The sequence below is a fragment of the Cricetulus griseus genome (genome assembly GCF_003668045.3).
Source record: "Cricetulus griseus strain 17A/GY chromosome 1 unlocalized genomic scaffold, alternate assembly CriGri-PICRH-1.0 chr1_0, whole genome shotgun sequence".
Lineage (NCBI taxonomy): Eukaryota > Metazoa > Chordata > Mammalia > Rodentia > Cricetidae > Cricetulus > Cricetulus griseus.
The window spans coordinates 275,244,323-275,261,535 of NW_023276806.1; the positions used below are offsets into that span (position 1 = coordinate 275,244,323).

Here is a 17,213-nt window from a genome sequence, read left to right on the forward strand (position 1 = left end):
GGAGTCCCTGGAGAGGCCTCAGTACCTCCACCCCTGGGGAGGGGCACAAAGAACTTTTCCCCAGGGAGCTCTTCTGTGCAGAGTGTCCTGGTGAACCCCAATATGAAGCCACTGGGGGCAGAGGCAGCAGAAGCAGCTTGGCTGTTCAGAGCTCCCTGCTGCACCCTCAGTCATCCCCAGGTGGGGCCACCCCAGGGTACGTGAAGAATGCTGAAGGTGGCCTGAGCCTGGGCGACCATGCAGCTGGAAATTCTCCAGCTCCAATGTGCGTTCTGACCTTCGCCATTTTCCCATCTTCTCCATAGCCTTGCCTCTAGGATCTGTGCCCTCCTCCTCCCTCCTCCCTCTTCCCTCCTCCCTTCTCCTGTCCTCTCTATCAGCCCCACCCTCTTCCCCCTCCTCTTCCATCCCCCCTCCTCTTTCTCTTCTTTACAGCCACCATCCACTTTACGGGCACATGCCTAGGCTTAGGCAAGACCCTAAGAGAAAGGAATTCTTTGGCCCATTGCACTAAGGAGAAAACCAAGACCAGAAGCAGGGGGTGGAGATGGCAGGGGAATCAGCACTTGTCTGTGTATATAAATTCAGCCCTAAGAGTAAGGCCTGGGCTTGCGGCTGAGCACCATCCACTCTGTCTCCAAAACACAGCCCCGCAATGCTCGCAGTGCTGTCACTATCTGTGGTCTGTTAAATGATGTCTCCCCAAAGCATCTTGTTCGGGGGACATGTGCATGGCAGTCCCCCAACACCGTTGTGTATTTCCTTCCTTTAGCATTCGGCTTGACCCCCTCTCTCCCTGTCTCCCTCTCCCCCCCACCCCTCTCCTCCCTCATTTTGCCCTTTCTCTCTTCCCTCCTCACAAGAGAGAATGCTCTGTGGCCTCCAGGCCTTGTCCTGGCCCTAAGCCTCCCAATAAATAACAGGTTTCAGTGGGGCTCTGCAGGATCTCAGCTTGGGAGACAGGCACTTGCTGGCTCAAGCATCAGGAGCCCTAGGAGACAGGGACAGGGCCCCGCTCAGGCAGCAGAGAAGCCGGCTTTAGTCACTCTCCCTTTCCCCTTTCCATCTGTGACTGATAAAAGCATGGCAGGCTTCACAAAGTCAGGCAAGAAACCTAAAGAGAGTTCAAGAGCATCTCAACACCAAGGTCTTTAAGGGGGCTTGGGACTGGTCCACTGGGAGGAAGTGGAGAGTTGCTAACTAGGGTCACTCTCTCTGAGAGGGCTGGACCCTGGCCCAGAGGAGCTGGGGGCCCTGTGTGCTTGGACTAGGAGCTCCAGCTCTACTCTTGTCCCTCTCTCAGCAGTGCCTGGGCACCCATGATGCAGTTGTCTGACCGGAGGGTTTCTTGATCATTTGCTCAAGTCAGTGAACCAGCTAACTCTGGAAGGTTCTGCAGAAGAAAGGGGGTGGGGTCAGAAGTTTCCTAGAAGAGGGGGTGTCACAAGGTAATTCAGCCGGCCGAGGTTGCCAATGAATAAAAAAAAAAAAAAAGCTGAAGACTTGAAACAAATCATAGTCAGTCTGCTTCAGACAGTTTGGACTGGGGTGGGGTTGGGGTGGAGTCCAGTAGGAAGCAAAGCTGGTGCTCAGAGCTCAGAGGGAAATCACTCTGAGGGAGGAGAATAGAGGGAGCAGACCATAGGCTTGGTGGCTGACACTTGATCCCCTCAATTCAGGAAAATGGACCAGGACACTTCACTGGACCAGAAAAGGACAGCCCCACACCCAGCCCCCTTATGAGACTAAAGCAAACCATCTGTAGAGAAACAGCTCTCACCAAGGGTGGCAGCTTAAGGACAAGTGGGGACCACAGCATCACTCCTCCTATTCCCAAATCACTAGATGCTGTGGACATCTCTGTACAGCCCCAGGCTGGCACTTCCAGCCAGCTTTCACTCCTTTGTCTGTGTCCCGGTGGAGCTTCCAGAGTGGTCACTGTACCCAGATAGCCAAGGTAACTCAACCCCTGACTCAGCTTCATCTCATCTCCACATTCCCTGTTACCTCAGTTGGAGTGAAAATTTCTCAACCACTTTACCAGGCCCAAAGGGAAACGTTAAGATCATTTTTCAGGGCTTTGAAGAACTGACAAAAATGACTCAGTGGGTGAAGGTACTTTGAGTCAGTGTGATGATCTGAATGTGATCCCTGGGATCCACATTTATGGAGGAGAGCCCTGACTCCCAAAGATTGTCTCTGACCTCCAAATCCATACACCCATACATACATATACATAAAAAAAATAGTGACTTTTTTTTAATGACTTGAATTCTCAACAGAATTATACCACAGCACTCACAGGGGACAGTTTCCTAACCCTAAGCTAATGGAAAGTCACACCCAGGCCTAGATCCTCTCTTGTCCCATTAGGGATTGACAAAGTGCCCTCCTCTGGAATCTCCTTCTACCTCTCCCAGATGCCCCAGTCACCTTCTGGTCTTCGGGAAGCCTCTGGCTGCAGTTCACTTCTGTTGCTCTATATCCCCCCATCCCCCATCATGGAGGCCTGTGGTCAGGACCCAACTTGGTACTCTCATGCCCTGCCTTTGGGGGAGGGCTATGGTTTTCTTCTCTCTCAACAGCAAGGTTCCATTTTTATTTATTTTTATTACATAAAAAGGATATTATTTCTCTTTTTTTCTATATCTTTTGATCTTGGTCCAGTCCTTGCCCCAGTTTTGCTCAACTTTCTGACCCTAAGTTGTCAAGGAACCCTCTTTCTTCAGAAGCCAACTCTAAAGTCTTCTATTGTGACAAGGATGATGTCACCTGCAGTTTTCCCAGGATGCTTAACCTGCCATCAGGGAGGTTGGCTGCAGCAACCCCAAGGGACCCCATCTACTGGAGTGTCAATGTTCCAGACAGACTTCCAGGCTCCTTGCTCTGGGTGAACTGCCTGGCTGATTTGAGCTTTACTTAGCGTTCTACCCAGTGCCTCCTGGGACAGCAGTGGTCCCACAAGCTCCTAGATGAGGTCAGAGGTCAGGAGAGTGGGTGGATTGGCTGTGCTTGATGATTCACCAACCACTCTCCCTATTATCTGGAGAGGTGGTAACTATTCCACACATTAGCATCAGCTGGTAGCCAGTAACTGGGCCACAACTGTAGAACGGGCTCAGTGGAGTGAGGTGGAGGAAGGCTGTCCCTTTGGACCTTGGCTATCTGAAAATCTGTCTGCTTTCCTGAGAATCTGGGAATGCATGTGTAAATTGCCCAGCATGGGAGTTCTACCCCCATGAACATTTTCTTTATTCAGTGGAACAGGTCCAACATAGGGCCTTTGGAGTCTCTCTAGCAGTGACCCCCATTGGAGGAAGCTGCCTTTGGAGAGCTCTGCCTGCCTAACTAGAGTAGAGCTTGACTAATGGGACTCATGTTTGCTGTCACCTACTGTTAGAGGACTAGGCTCTGATTCTCCTGATGCTGGCAGCCTGGCCACCTGCTGTCTGCAATGCCCTTTTGAAGATAGGGAGGAAAATGGGTAGGCCTAGGCAGTTAGAGAGGCTAAGTGGCCTTAGCTGGTGTTGTGTGACAAAAACTTCCCCGATGAGATGGCAATACACATGTCTATTCACCTCAGATAGGGAATCCCTGACAGACTAAAGTATGAACACCACCAAAGTCCAGCTTAGTAAACGAATGAGCTTTATTGGGGTTACTTGCAGGAGCAGAAATGACTCAAAGGTAGCTACACCGCCAAAGTCCACCCCAACCTGGGTGACAGTTCACAAAGCTGGGGAACCTGGAGCACACTGCACAGCCTGCAGGCAGCGCCACAGGTTGGAGAGTGTCCTTTCCAAGTGACTCTGGTCTAAACCTTTTCCAGGCAGCTGGCCTGGTTTCTGCTTTTCCCCTGCAGCTGGTCTGGTCTCAGTGTCTTTGCAGCTCGATTGTCTGGGCGTCTTCTTTGCATCCTGGCTTCCATTGGCCTGAGATGGACTCTCTACTTTTATTGGTGGCTCTGGTAGGAAGGGTCCTGGTGAATCTGGTCAATTTCAGGGACTTCCTGAAGCTATTTTGAGTTGTTTAACTTCCTGCTTAAGGGGCTTCCCTATAGAGTGGAATGAGTCAATCTTAGAGGAAACTGTTAAACAATAACAGGCTCAGACATCTCTAGTTCGGAAGCAGCCTCATTACCCACCCCAATCTAGAAACATCAGGAGAGGGAGTGAAATACCTGACTGTCCAAACATGACAGGCCTAGCTCCTGGATGGTGAGTGAGGCTAGGCCCAAGGGGAATGTGGCCAGCTGCCACCATCCTGGTGCTGTGTCAGGGCTGGGTCTGCATTAGGTCTGTGTTTATTGTGCTTTCCTAGCGCCTAGGTCAGAGACCACCCAGCCTCTTCCTCCATGTGCAACTCCCATGCCTCTGCCCTCTAGAGCAGCTGCCTCAGGCTGTCCATCTGCAGAGCTGGGGGTGTCTGAGCAGAGCGTGAAGTGTGGGAGCCCCTTTGTGGGAATGGACACCAGATGCCACACTTTACCACCCTCAGGTACTCATCCCCTCCAAACAGCATCTTCTCTTAAGTCGGTCTGACAGGAGGGGAAGCCACTAGAGCAGCTTTGTACTCCTGGATTCTGTGACACCATGATCCTCATGGCCTGTGTATAATACGGGTTCTTGTCATCCAGGGCTCCTAGACAGTCAGGAGAGCTGCATGCAAGTGGGGATGTGTTTGCCTTGGGGAAAAAGAAAGAAGCAGGTACTGACTCCATAGTAGCTATTAGCATCCCAGGGACAGGAGAAAATGGAAACAGTTTAGTGGCAGCAGGGCATGGGACCAGGAGTGATGCCTTTAATGTCTTTAAAGAGCCATAAATATCTGAATAAATATCAGAAAACAAAAACTGGAAGGAAGAAAGGAAAGAAAGAAAGGATGGACCTAATCCAAGATCCAGTTTCTGCTCTTCTCAGCTCAGCCGGACCCATACTATGGGGAGGTCACACAGCTAGCTAACCATGCCACCAACATCCAGCCCTGCCTACCTTGCTTTCTTCATCCAGTCATTTCCCTGTTTTTTCTCCCATTGCTATGGCTGCCCAAAGTACAAGTAACAGCGCTAAAATCCATTAGTCATGTCTGCAAGGGACCCAGTATAGGGACTAGTAGATTGTGCCCAGAATTTGCTATTCCAGAGTAGACCAGCATGAAAAGTAGGGCTCCTCTTGATGACTACCGCCCAGCTATCCTGGCTGTGAGGAAGGAAAGGCTCCTGTTTTTCATGGCAATGTGCTGGTGTAGAATGAGAATGATCTCTGCAGTCACCTGTGCCCAGGCGTAAATCTCAGCCCTATCATTCATTTTTTTAAATTTGACCTTGGATGAGCTACTTCTCCTATGGTGTCTGGGTGTTTCATTTGTAAGTTAAAACACTTGCTAAGTTGAGTTGTAAAGATCAGAAATGGGTCATGGGAAGAGCCCTGCCTCCTGTGGCACACAAAGCAGCCAACATCCTGGCAACAGAGGGATTTCTGGGGCCATTGTGGGGGCCAGGCTTCAGTGTTGGAGGTGATTTTCTTTAGATCTTCGTGGCCACAGTTATACACACCTTGGACACATTATACAGCTGTTTGAAATGTAGTTAACTGAAAGACAAGTCAAAATGATTTTTTTCTCTTGGAGATTGTAGCTCAGTTGGTAGAATGCTTACCTAGTATGAATAGGCACTGGGTTCAAACCTCGAACTACAAATAACTGGCATGGTGGCACACACCTATAATTCAGCATTCAGGAGGTAGAGGCAGGAGCATCAGAAGGTCAAGGTCATCCTCAGCTCCACAGAGCATTCAAAGCCTTTCTAGGCTATGAGGGGTTGGGGAAGAAGAAAGAAAAGAAAAGAAGCAAGACGTTAAGAAAATCCACAAGTTCAAGGCCAGCCTGCTTTCAAAGCCAGCCCGGGCAACTTAGTGAGACCCTGTTCTAACATAAAAAGTATAAAGAGCCAGACGGTGGTGGTGCACACCTTTAATCCCAGCACTGGGGAGGCAGGGGCAGGTGGATCTCTGTGAGTTCGAGGCCAGCCTGGTCTGCAGAGTGAGTTCCAGAACACCCAAGCTACACAGAGAAACCCTGTCTCCAAAACCAAAAAAATAGAAAGAAAAGAAAAGGCACAGGGGGCAGGTGTGAGACGGGGTAGGGTGTATTAGGGGTGTAGCTCAGTGGTAGAGCACTTTCCTAGCATGCACGAAAACCCTTGAGTTCAATCTCTCCAATCCCCAGTACTGGAAAAACAACAAAAACGCTCATAGCCCACAGACAGCTAAAATCCTCACTGAGAACCAATTGCTGATCATTTCTCATCAATGCTCTGCCCAGCCCTGCTGTTCTTCAAGCCAGAGTAAATCAGCCTTCAAGCTGGACATGTGTTGAGTGGAAGAAGGGGTCCTGGTACCCAAGGAAAGTACCAGCCATTGCTTTCAGGTGCTGTGTAGCTCACAAACACCCTTATCACATTGTTCTTCACAGTTGAGGTGGCAAAATGGGTTTCTCTTTCTATTCCTCATTCCCGTATTCAGCATGCATTGGCTGAACACTCACTCCAGGCCAGCAATTCTAGGCCATGGGATTGAAAGTAGTAGATCCTAGAAGGCCACAGAGAGCATGTGTTAGGAATTAGGACCCACAGACCAGATGGGTCTCACGGCCCCCGTGGGGTTTGCAGAAGGGCTTTCAGACATTGCTGAATCAGCACCAACATCTCAAAACCAGAGTTTTGCACATAAGATCTAACTTTTTACTGTCTTTGGGTGTTTGTTGTCAAGATCAGAGACAAACAACTACAACTAAGGGTAGTCAGTCCATCTTGGGCAAACAGACAAGCCCTTGGCACTTTGCCCCAGGCTTCTCCACTCCCAGTTGCACTGTGCCTAGTCCCTTGAAGCCCCACAGTGTGCCGTCCTTAACCTCAACTCTTTCTCAAGGGATGAGCTAAACCTGCCCCCACCACAGACCTCACAGCCTAGTAGAGTGCTGGGTAGCAAAGAGAAATGGGGTTGCCATCTGCATGGAGATACAAAAATAACAAAAGAAGCTTTTTGATACCACGGCATTGTGGTGAGTTGGACTCCACAGTCTGGAGGAGGAGGTGTGGTTGAGATGTGTTGCGTTTGCCAGAGAACCGGCTGTCCCTGTGGGTCATGGAAAGGGGACCCTGGCTTGCACAACTGCTGACTTCCTGGGAAGGATCCGAGGTGAGGTGGGGGATGGGACAGGAAGTCACCCTCCTTGGGAAGACCTCTGTAGGTCATATGGGAGGATCCCGCTGCTCCTGGGAGATTCAGTCAAGAGTGACAGATTCAAGTTCAGAGACCCTGGGACTCCAGATTCTTATCAAAATAAAGCCGAGTTGAGCTGACTGAGTCCACCCTGTAAGCCCCAGTCCTGATTAATTTTCATTTTCGTCACGCAGCCCATCCCCCTATCTGACCTGCTATCCCCATCTGTGTGTGGCCATCAGCCCCTGTGCCCTGTGCTGGGGAGGGGGAGGGTGGGGCTGTGCCCGGAAACTGCTCAGCCTGAGAACAATGCCTGCCCTTGGACTGAGTCTACAGAACCCAGCAGCAATCTCTACCACCCGTGAGACCTATGCAAGAATCCATCACTCAGGACTTTTCACTCTTGACCCCGGCCTGGAAGTGTCAGGGGCCCAAGGAAGCAAGAACATACACAGAGTGTCCCGCTATCCGGAGCTTGGGACACCAATCAATTGTTTCTGTTTTAACCAGGGCTCACCCAGCCTGGTCCATCCTGTCTGCTAATCTCCTGAGTCCTGCCTGCTGTGTCTGCATTCCCAGAGCTTCAGCATCTCCTCAGAAAGACAGTTCACAGGATGGTCAGCAGCTAGACCAGCCTGTGCCTCCCTAGCTTGTGCCTCCTCCCCAACCCCCCCCTCAGGAAACACCTCTCTGTGTGCTGTTGAGTCCCTGAATGTGAAAATGAGCTACTACTGGCATCCAGCTAATACAAGACTCATAAAGGCCGCCTATGACACCATCCGTAAAACATCACATATGGTGGCCCGAATGTGAGAAGAGCTCTCAAGTGTGCCACATGCTTCTGGAATCGGATGTCACTTTGCCAAACCTCCACAGCATTGTAGCTGCTGTGGCACCATTTATCGAATACTTACTTTAAATCAGGCACTGTGCAAGCACTTTGCTTGCAGTCTCCCATTTGCTCCTCCAAAACCAACAGGGTGGATGCTAACACTGAAACTCAGAGAGGCTAAGCAATTTGCCCAAGATGACACAGCCAGTAAATAGCAATGTCAAGGTTTTCTTGGACACTCCCAATGTGATTCTGTGAGAAGCTGACACTCATGGCCTCAGTGTGTCCTCTGTTCTTCTTAGAGCCTATGTTCCTCTATGTTCCTTTCCTCTATGTTTAAAGCCTAAATTAAAATCTCTTCAACAAAATTTCCAGGTATGGGCCAGCGTTGTGGTTAAGGCACTTGTGGCAAAGGCTGAGAGACCTGAGTTTGATCCCCAGAACCCACAGAAGGATGGAAGGAAAGAACCTACTACAGAGATATTCTTTGACTACTACGCGCTGACCATGGGACACATTTAAAAAGCAAATCCCCAATTCTCCTTTGCTATACAGCAATCAAACCAGGAATCCTGGTCTGGCTAATGAACTCCCAGAAAGCCTTGGGAACTCCTTGGACTTCTGAGGGTGACATGTGGAGTTGTCTAGTCCCTTCATGGCTGACGGAACAATGAGAGACAGGCTGTATGTGTTCTTGGGGTGGCTGTCATTGTACTGGGATGGGTCAGATTTGGATGGGGTTGGCATTCCCACCTCAGTGGGGAGCCACTGTTAGAATAAAAATGGAGGATGGCCCAGAGATGATGCTGTAATGTCCTCACAGGGGCTTGAAAGGGCATCCTGCAGGCTCTCCCTTAGCTGTCTAAACCTCTCCTCACTGTCTAAGGCTTGATTCTTAGTTTGCTTTTACAGCTGAAGAAATAACATACAGGGGTCAGGAGGGCAAACTTCAGAGCATGGAGTGCCCCAGGTGCTGGCTCTGCCACTTTCCAGCTGTGTGACCTTGAACTAACTGTTTAACTTCTCTGTGCTGAAAAAGATTCATCTGTGAAATGGGGTAATAAGGCAACCACCCAGGTACAAGGGCTTGTGAGGTCATCATGCATCCCTCTACAGCCGTGCTTCTCAACCTTCCTAACGCTGAGACGACCCTTTACACTCATGTTGTAGTGAGCCCCAGCCAGAAAATTACTCATTGCTACTCCATAACTATAATTTTGCTACCGTTATGAATGGTAATGTAAGTATCTTCACAGTACCCTTCACAAGGGTGCCTGGCCCCAGGCATTCACCGTAGCTGTTTCCTAGCTCAGTCTCGGGTTGTATCAGAAGATGCACAGGTGTGTAGGCCCTGGAGAAAGGCCGGCTGGAATAAAGCCGAAGTTCTGTTCAGAAGGAGGAGGGATGGGAGAAGAGCTGCAGAGGAGGCAGAGGAGGGAGTCTGTAGTCCTGGCACACCCAATGCCCCTTCTAGCCACCTACCCGAGCCCTTCCCCAGACATTCACCAAACAAGGTGAGGAAGCTAGTGCAGCCACGAAAGGGACGGTCTCTGCACTGAAGGGCAGGGCATCCAAGAGCAGAGCATCCTGCCAGTTGGAGTCCATGGGCTCCATAGGAAATGGTCACTGAAATTGCCCTTAGGGCGCTATGGGCGGTAGCAGTTCAGCTGTGGTCTTGGGAACAAAGCTACTGAGTGAGAACTTCTCAGGTTGGGGCAGACTGGTTGGGGGTTCTCTCTGGCCCCCACACTTTCATTGCTCATACCCTCAATCTGCCATTTTTTTAAAGAAAAACTAAACTTTAATACTCATATCATTTTACAATAAAAATAGGTACCCAGAGACAGGTTTGAAATGTTTACAACTGTACAAAAGACAGAAATCCCTGACAGTCAGTGACATTGAGGCTGGTCATAGCCCACCTCATGCCCCAGCCTACCAGGTATTACCTTTGGTCCCCTCAGCCTCATGAAGGAGGGCATGTGCAAACAGAAAACCTCCTCTCAGCCAGTGCAATTATTTTTTAAGAAAAAAAAAAGGTAATAGTTTTATCAGGCACTAAAATGAAGTTGTAACTTTTTTGGTTTAGCATTCAAAATGTAATATTGAACCCTCCAAAAAAGGTAACTTAATCACACAAAAACTAACCCATTATAATATAAAAAAATAAGCCTCAACTCCCCAGAGAAATGATCTAAAACTTAAAACAGCCTGGGGCCCAGTAGCCTGTGGATGACAGATGCTGGGTGGAGCACATCCTTCAGTATCTGCTCAGGTCACTTAGCATAGCCAGCAATACTTGTCTTCTGGCCTGATGAGGGTCAGCAGTGGAGATGGCCCTTACGACACAGTTGTCATGGGCTTGTACTTCTTGAAGCACATCCACTGGCCTGTGGCATAGTTTATCTAGAACACTGTGTCCACTAGCATGGTGGCACTGCCCTTGCCGTCTGCTTTGGGCAGATCCTCTGTGTGCTCGCTGAGCTTGATCTGGATCACATCCCCCTGTTCTGGGCATGGGTTCTCTCGAGAACCAGCCACGAAGCCCAGGATAAGGGCCTTCTCTGGCCGAGTGACCTTGTTTGCTGTCTTGAATATTTCCTGGGCAGCAAACATCTGTTCTCTTGTGAGGGCAGGTTCTTCTTAGGTTGCTGCTGAAAGGGGGCAGGAGCCTGGGTCTGCGGGGCCAGCATGGCCACTGGGGGTGTCTGAGCAATATGAGTGGCAGCTGGGGGAGTAGGGGTGTCAGAGTCTGCCTTTTTTTTTAAGGTGGGAGATCGCACCTATCCCAGGTTGGCTTTGAACTTGCTATGTAGCTGAGAGTGACCTTGAGTTTTGATCCTCTTGAGGGCTGAGATTGCAGGTCTGGGCCTCTATGATCAGTTCATGTGTTATTGGGGATAAAAACTAGGGCCTTCTGCATGCCAGGCAAGCACTGTACCCACTGAGCTGTAGCCCCATCGGCCTCTCTGCCAACTTAAACAACTGGGTGGGAAAGGGAACAAAGGTTAAGACAAAATTATCTCCTGTCTGGTCCGAGGTGTGCTGGGAACCTTTTCACTGCCCAACAAGGTTAAAGCCAGGCCTCCCTGGGAAGTCAGAAAAGAGCTCTATCCCTTGTCCCCACCCCCACCCCCCAGGTGGCTCTAGTGCTAGACTTTGTCTCATGAGCTAGTTCCTGCTGATTGGCAGTAGAAAGAATTGCAAAGCCTTGTCTAGGCTTCTGGGTAGGGGGTGACAATGACTGATGTCTTAGTCTGTGTTCTCTTGCTGTGAGGAGACACCATGATCATGGCAACTCTTATAAAGGAAAACATTTAATTAGGGCTGGCTTACAGTTTCAGAGATTTAGTCCTCATGACAGGAAACATGGCGATATACAGGCAGACATGGTAGCTGAAAAGTTCTACATCCAGATTCGAAGGCAGCAGGAAGAGAGAGACCCCGAGCCTGGCTTGGGCTCTTGAAATTCAAAGCCCACCCCTAGTGACACACTTCCTCCAACAAGGCCACACCCACTCCAACAAGGATGTGCTTCCTAATCCTTCCAAGTAGTGCCACTCCCTGGTGACTAAGCCTGTGGGGAGCATTCTTACTCAAACTGCCACAACTGGTTAGTAATGTCTACTGTGAGTACAAGAGTTTGTGTTTAAACAATTCCTTCTCAGCCAGGTTTTGGTGGTGCACGCCTTTAATTCCAGCACTCGGGAGACAGAGGCAGGCAGATCTCTGTGAGTTCGAGGCCAGCATGGTCTACAAATGAGTGCTAGGATAGGCTCCAAAGCTATACAGAGAAACCCTGTGTCGAAAAAAAAATAGAATTCCTTCTCTAGAAAGACATAAACATATCTCCCCTCAGAAGGTCCCAGAGACAAGTATGAGTCTATTAAAGATCTTCCTGGGAAACCAATGAGTTTATTGGGCTTACATACAGAAGGCATGGTAATGGACTACTGGCAGAAACTTGGATGATCCCAAAGCAGCCATATTGAAAAGTCTTTAGTAAGAATGGTGACGTCCCCCTAGCTAGATAGATGGGAGGTCCCTTCCCTTAACCTTCTCCAGTCTAAATACTCTAACACCCAAGGCTGTGTGCAATAGGACAGAACTGCATACAGATGACTAAAAGGAGCAGCTGGTATCTGGAGTGAGAGTCCATGAATGGGAGCCTCCTCATCTCTTCCTTGTAGGAGGAACCCCTTGTAGGGGGAACCCCTCAATAGTCAGCACACTTGGCTGTGAGGAGCCTTTGCAAGCAGACATGGCCAATCTGAGGAAAATGGTGGCTGGTCATTGTGCTTTGAGGACTGTTTTCTACAGTAGAGAAAGAGAGACTGAGGGAGAGAGACAGACGCTGCACCTGCTGCCCATATCTCCCAAGCCCTAGAGCTCACTTGCACCTGGAATGCCTGGAAATGTTTGGGACTGAAGAAAGCATGACAGATTTGAGCTATGGACTGCTACAAATTTTTAACAACTGTTTTATGGGGTGGGAACAGGCTGCTTTGTTACTTTTATCTATTTCTATAGTGTGAACTCCTACTATAGCTGGTTTTCAGCTGTCACCGCATAAGGTTCGGAAGCGCAAAGCTAAGGAGAGTTGTGCATGCTGACTCACGGGAGACCCAATGTGCTGATTTTGAGCAGTTGTCAGATTTTCTAAAACCCCCTGCTGTCCCCCAGAGCTCTACCAATTCTGGGCTGTTCTGAATTTCACCAGCTGTGAACCTCTGGCAAACTATGGTCAGAGGTTCTTCTTCCATAGACCAGGGTTCATTGTGTCGAGCATAAAGCATGGTTTCCCTAGCATCTTCCTGGGACAACCGATCCAGATGCTCTACCCAGAAATTGGCCTCAGTCCTCCCTATCAGTGTTCCCCCTGTGGGGGTCTCTAGACATGGCCTACTGTATCTTGAAAGTAAAGACAGCTCAGTTGAGTTGTTCCCACTCTGCAAGCAGAGTATGACTGGTATTGTAAACAACTCAAGGTCCTTGGAGAGTCCAAGGACTCTCCAGTATTTGTCCTGGTAGACACAGGCAGGCAGTAGGAGGTGTGGAACAGGATTCAACCACAGCTTCTGGAAGCCCAACAGTCAGGTAGTGTCAGAATATGGTTTGGGTGACCTTGAATTCAGAGCACACTGTGACTGTACTGGCTCTGCCTAGCACCAGGACCACATTTGGAGAGGCACTAAGTAGACAGATCCTTCCATACTCAAGGACCTCCTGATTCCTGTGTACCTCATGCACCGTGTGTAGTGTTGATTTATAGAATAATTAGTGATTTGATGAGTGAAAAACACAGAGTTCACAGAGGCCAAGTTCAAAGCCAGGCCAAAAAATAACAGACTAAGATGCAAGCCGGGTTAAGCATGGTGGTGCACACCTTCAATCCCAGGAATTGGGAGGTAGATGCAGGAGGATCTCTGTGAGTTTGAGGCCATCTTGGTCTATATAGTGGTGAGCTCCAGAACAGCCAGGACTACATGAAGAGACCCTGTCTCAAAACAAGCAAACAAATAAGAAAAGCCCAGGTGCTGCCTAAGGACAGGGGCACCTTAGACAAGTTGTTTAACTCTCAGTGGATGGACAAAGGCAGCCCAGCTTTTTCCAAACACAATGAAATCTTTATTTTAGCCATTTGTTTCTTTTAACTTGTTGCATGGTGCTCCAGCTCAGATTCCATGTCAGTGAGAAGGGGTTAGCCTGCCATTCCCACCCACCCTTGTCCCAAGAGCTGATGTAATGTCACAGGGGCCTTATTCCTGGTGCTACGCCTCATGCACCGTGTGTAGTGTTGATTTATAGAATAATTAGTGATTTGATGAGTGAATGAAGGGCCCTGAGAACGTGGTAAATGTTGAATGAATGAATGAATGAATGAATGAATGAATGAATGAATGAATAACCCCTCCTACCACAGGCTTTTCTCAGACTCCTCACATCCATCAGGGCTCTCTGGCTGTTCTCCAGCTCTCTCACATAGGATACTCTAACTTCTTAGCAGGAGGAAATGAGCTATCCATCTCTTTGTCACCAGAGCTTAGCATCAGGCCTTTAGATAATGTGTGGGGTAGTTGCTGTTTGATGCAGTTTTCCTTCCTCAAAGGAAAGAATGTGAGTATGCCTTTGAGTTCTTCATCTTTATATAGCTGTCACTTGGTACAGAAGTTATTGAAGAAAGGTCACTCAGAATTCTGTCCCAGGTTTCATCACAGGGTCTGCTCCTGTTTGTATATTTAAAAGAGGCATGACTGCCTCCCTCAAAGAGGCCACAGTGGCAGGTGACAGGTATGAGGAAGAAGGTCTTAGACAGAAGGTTTCTATTCTTGGTGTCTACTATAGACTGTTTCTGGGCATCCTTTTGCAGCTCACTCCATCCTGGGTGGCCTGGGACTATCTGCATCATTTTCTCTTGTGTTCCATGGCCTGCAGCAGACACAGGTGGCTTCCTCCTTCTTCAGATGGGGTGGTGTGGACAGTTGCTCACAGAGTTCCCTCCCCAGTCATGAGAGATGGAGCATTTTGTTAGTAGGGTGCCCAAGGAGGAGTCAGGAGGCTGGGTTCTGTTTACATCCTTGCTCAGCTTCCAGGGCCCCTCAGTCCCTAGTCTAAAGTGGAATTGATGATGCTTTGAAGTGGCTGTTTGAGTGCCAGGCCAGAAAGATGGACCAGTCATGAATCACATGACTGACTGAGCACAGACACGTGGCTTGACAGCACTACTACACTGCAGAAGGGTTAGCTGCCCATCCATTGTTTATTGAATACAGCACTGGGGAAGAGCCCTTCTGTGAAATCAAGGGGTCCCTGCTATAGGCCTGTGAGATGAGAGGTAGGAGAGTAACAGTCAGATCTCTCATGATCTTCCAGAAGGATCTGTTGGAATGATGGCAATCTTCCCCATGGATAGAAAGGTGTTTGTCATGGACAAAGCCTTGTCCTGCCAGGTCTCTGAGTCTATTCTACATCAGCTCTCTCCATCCACCATATGGGCCCTGGGAATCAAACTCGGGTCATCAGGATTAGCAGCAAAAGCCTTCACTCGCCGAGCCCCCTCATCCTCCCATTCACTAGTTATTTTTCTAGTTATTTTTCTAGTTGCTGTGACAAAATACCCGGCTGAAGCAACTTCAGGAAGGAAAAATTTATTTTGGCTCGCAGTTTGAGGGCAGCATCCATCATTGTGAAGAAGGCATGGCAGCAGGAGCTTCCTGTCAGTGAAAACATCGTGTCCATAGTCACCCTTCCTGTCAGTGGAAAGCTGGTGTCTGTAGGAAGCAGAGGATGTACCCCCGAAACGTCCTCATAGATACACTCAGAGGTTGGTCCCCTAGGTGATGGCGACTCTAGATTCTGTCAAGGTGTCAGTCATTACTAAGCCTCCCTACCACATACACACATCATCCTGTCACCTGTCAACACAGGGGCTTCTTCCTCACTGAAGTCACTGTGAGTGACAGGTTGTGGGGTTGTGAGAGCCTGGCAAAGCAGAGTCCCCTGGGAGCTGTAGAGAAGTCTACAGAGAGCTGCAGGTGTCTGTGTGGGATGTTAATGTCACTCGGAGTGAGGGGCACACTGTAGACCTTGGTAGGACACACTCCTGGTTTAGCAGCAGGCAGGTCCACCACCAGAGCTCCACCCTGTATCATCAGAAGCATCCCCAGTCCTGCAAACCATCCAAAAGTTCCTAGAGGCTCAATGTTGTCATTGTTGAATACTTGTCCCCCCAACCAGGAGTTACTTGTCCTTCCTATCCAGGAAGCCTATGCTTTTGAGATAGTTGCAAGTTCTGGATGATATCCTCCTGTCCCTCAGCCTAATAGGTCCCAGATGCTCTCCCTCCCTGACCCACGCTGCCCCCAGTCTGTTTTGGAACCCTGCCATCAAGCCCAGAGCTTCCCAGCCAGCCACTACACCTTTTTTTGGTTGTTGTTTTTAATTGAAACATTTTGTTCACCCGGACATGATGGTTCGACAGAGGCCAGCACGAGATGGGCTGTTTCTTCCTGGATGGGAACCAGAACCCAGAATGATACTGGCAGATGAGGGAGGGGGAAAAGGAAGTGGCTTTGGGGCCATAAGGAACCACGGGGGAAGTATCAGGCGACCATGTTGGCAGAGCATGAAAGGCAAAGAAGTGGCCAGCCTTTAAGCTGACATGACTAGGTCAGCAGGGGCTGAGGAGACACACACCCCGGACCCCTTCCCTTTGGGGCCGTGGGGCTCCATAGCTCCCTTCTTACAGAAACGCCTTTAGGCTGTTTTCTGTCACTACTTCCTTTTCTACCCTCCTGGCTCCCACCCTCGCAATACTTGAGTTTTGACTCTTGATAATGAGACAGGGTTACTGTTGAAGTCCATGCAGGAGGAGAGAAAGTGGAGAGGGAGAGGGAGACTGTCCATGGAGAGAGAGCGCTGGACCCAGGACTGACAAGTGGGTGTTGGGGAAAGCAGTAGTGGGCGGCAGAGCCAGGAGGGCAAGATGTCTGACTCAGTGCCTAACAGAAACCAGGCCAGGCCAATAGACCTCAGTCTGGGAGGGAGGGCTAGAGAGTCCCCCCATTTCCCACCCTACCCCCGGCTCCTGTTGCCAGGTTTCCATTGCATGTCCTGGGAAAGCCTGAGGAGTGGTGAACATGCAAACAGCATCAATCTCTGCAGCGCCTTCCGTGACCTTTCTGTGCATGCATTGGAGGCCACCACAGAGCAGCCTGGAATGCAAACACTGGCAGGTCCCCAAGAACACGATTTGACAGGCAGGAAGGTGAGGGGTGGGGACCACTAGAACCCTCTCAGGGCTGAACCTGGGGTTCAGACCCTGCATTTCTCATCCAATAATAAAAATATGGAGACAAAATAAATAAAGGGGACATGGATTACACCGACAAGAGTGAGCCAGGAAAAGAGGAACTTTGAAGACCAGATGGAAACCTGTTTGCCAAAGAATTCTTGGATGTTGTTTCTAAGGTGACCTCCCCACCCCCTCCCTCTGGCAGCAGTGACACTGACCAGCCCTTTTCTCTCTCTTTCAGGACCTCCTGTAAGTACAGGCTGCGGCTGGTCCCCGTGTGCGCGTCTCAAAGGCCTGTGTCATCTATGGTAACAGGGCCCTGGGTGGGGCGCCGACAGCCTGCCCCCTGCTGTCTTTCAGGAGGGTC

General features: G+C 49.6%; 1 protein-coding gene across 1 annotated transcript in view; it reads left to right on the forward strand.

Annotated features, from left to right (window-relative positions):
- The window catches only part of Col13a1 (collagen type XIII alpha 1 chain), a 187,324-nt gene that overhangs the window by 40,723 nt on the left and 129,388 nt on the right, over positions 1-17,213 (forward strand). Inside the window, exon 3 of the mRNA XM_035451476.1 lies at positions 17,088-17,095. Within this exon, the coding sequence (XP_035307367.1) occupies positions 17,088-17,095 (8 nt within the window). The remainder of the gene's footprint in view (positions 1-17,087; positions 17,096-17,213) is intronic.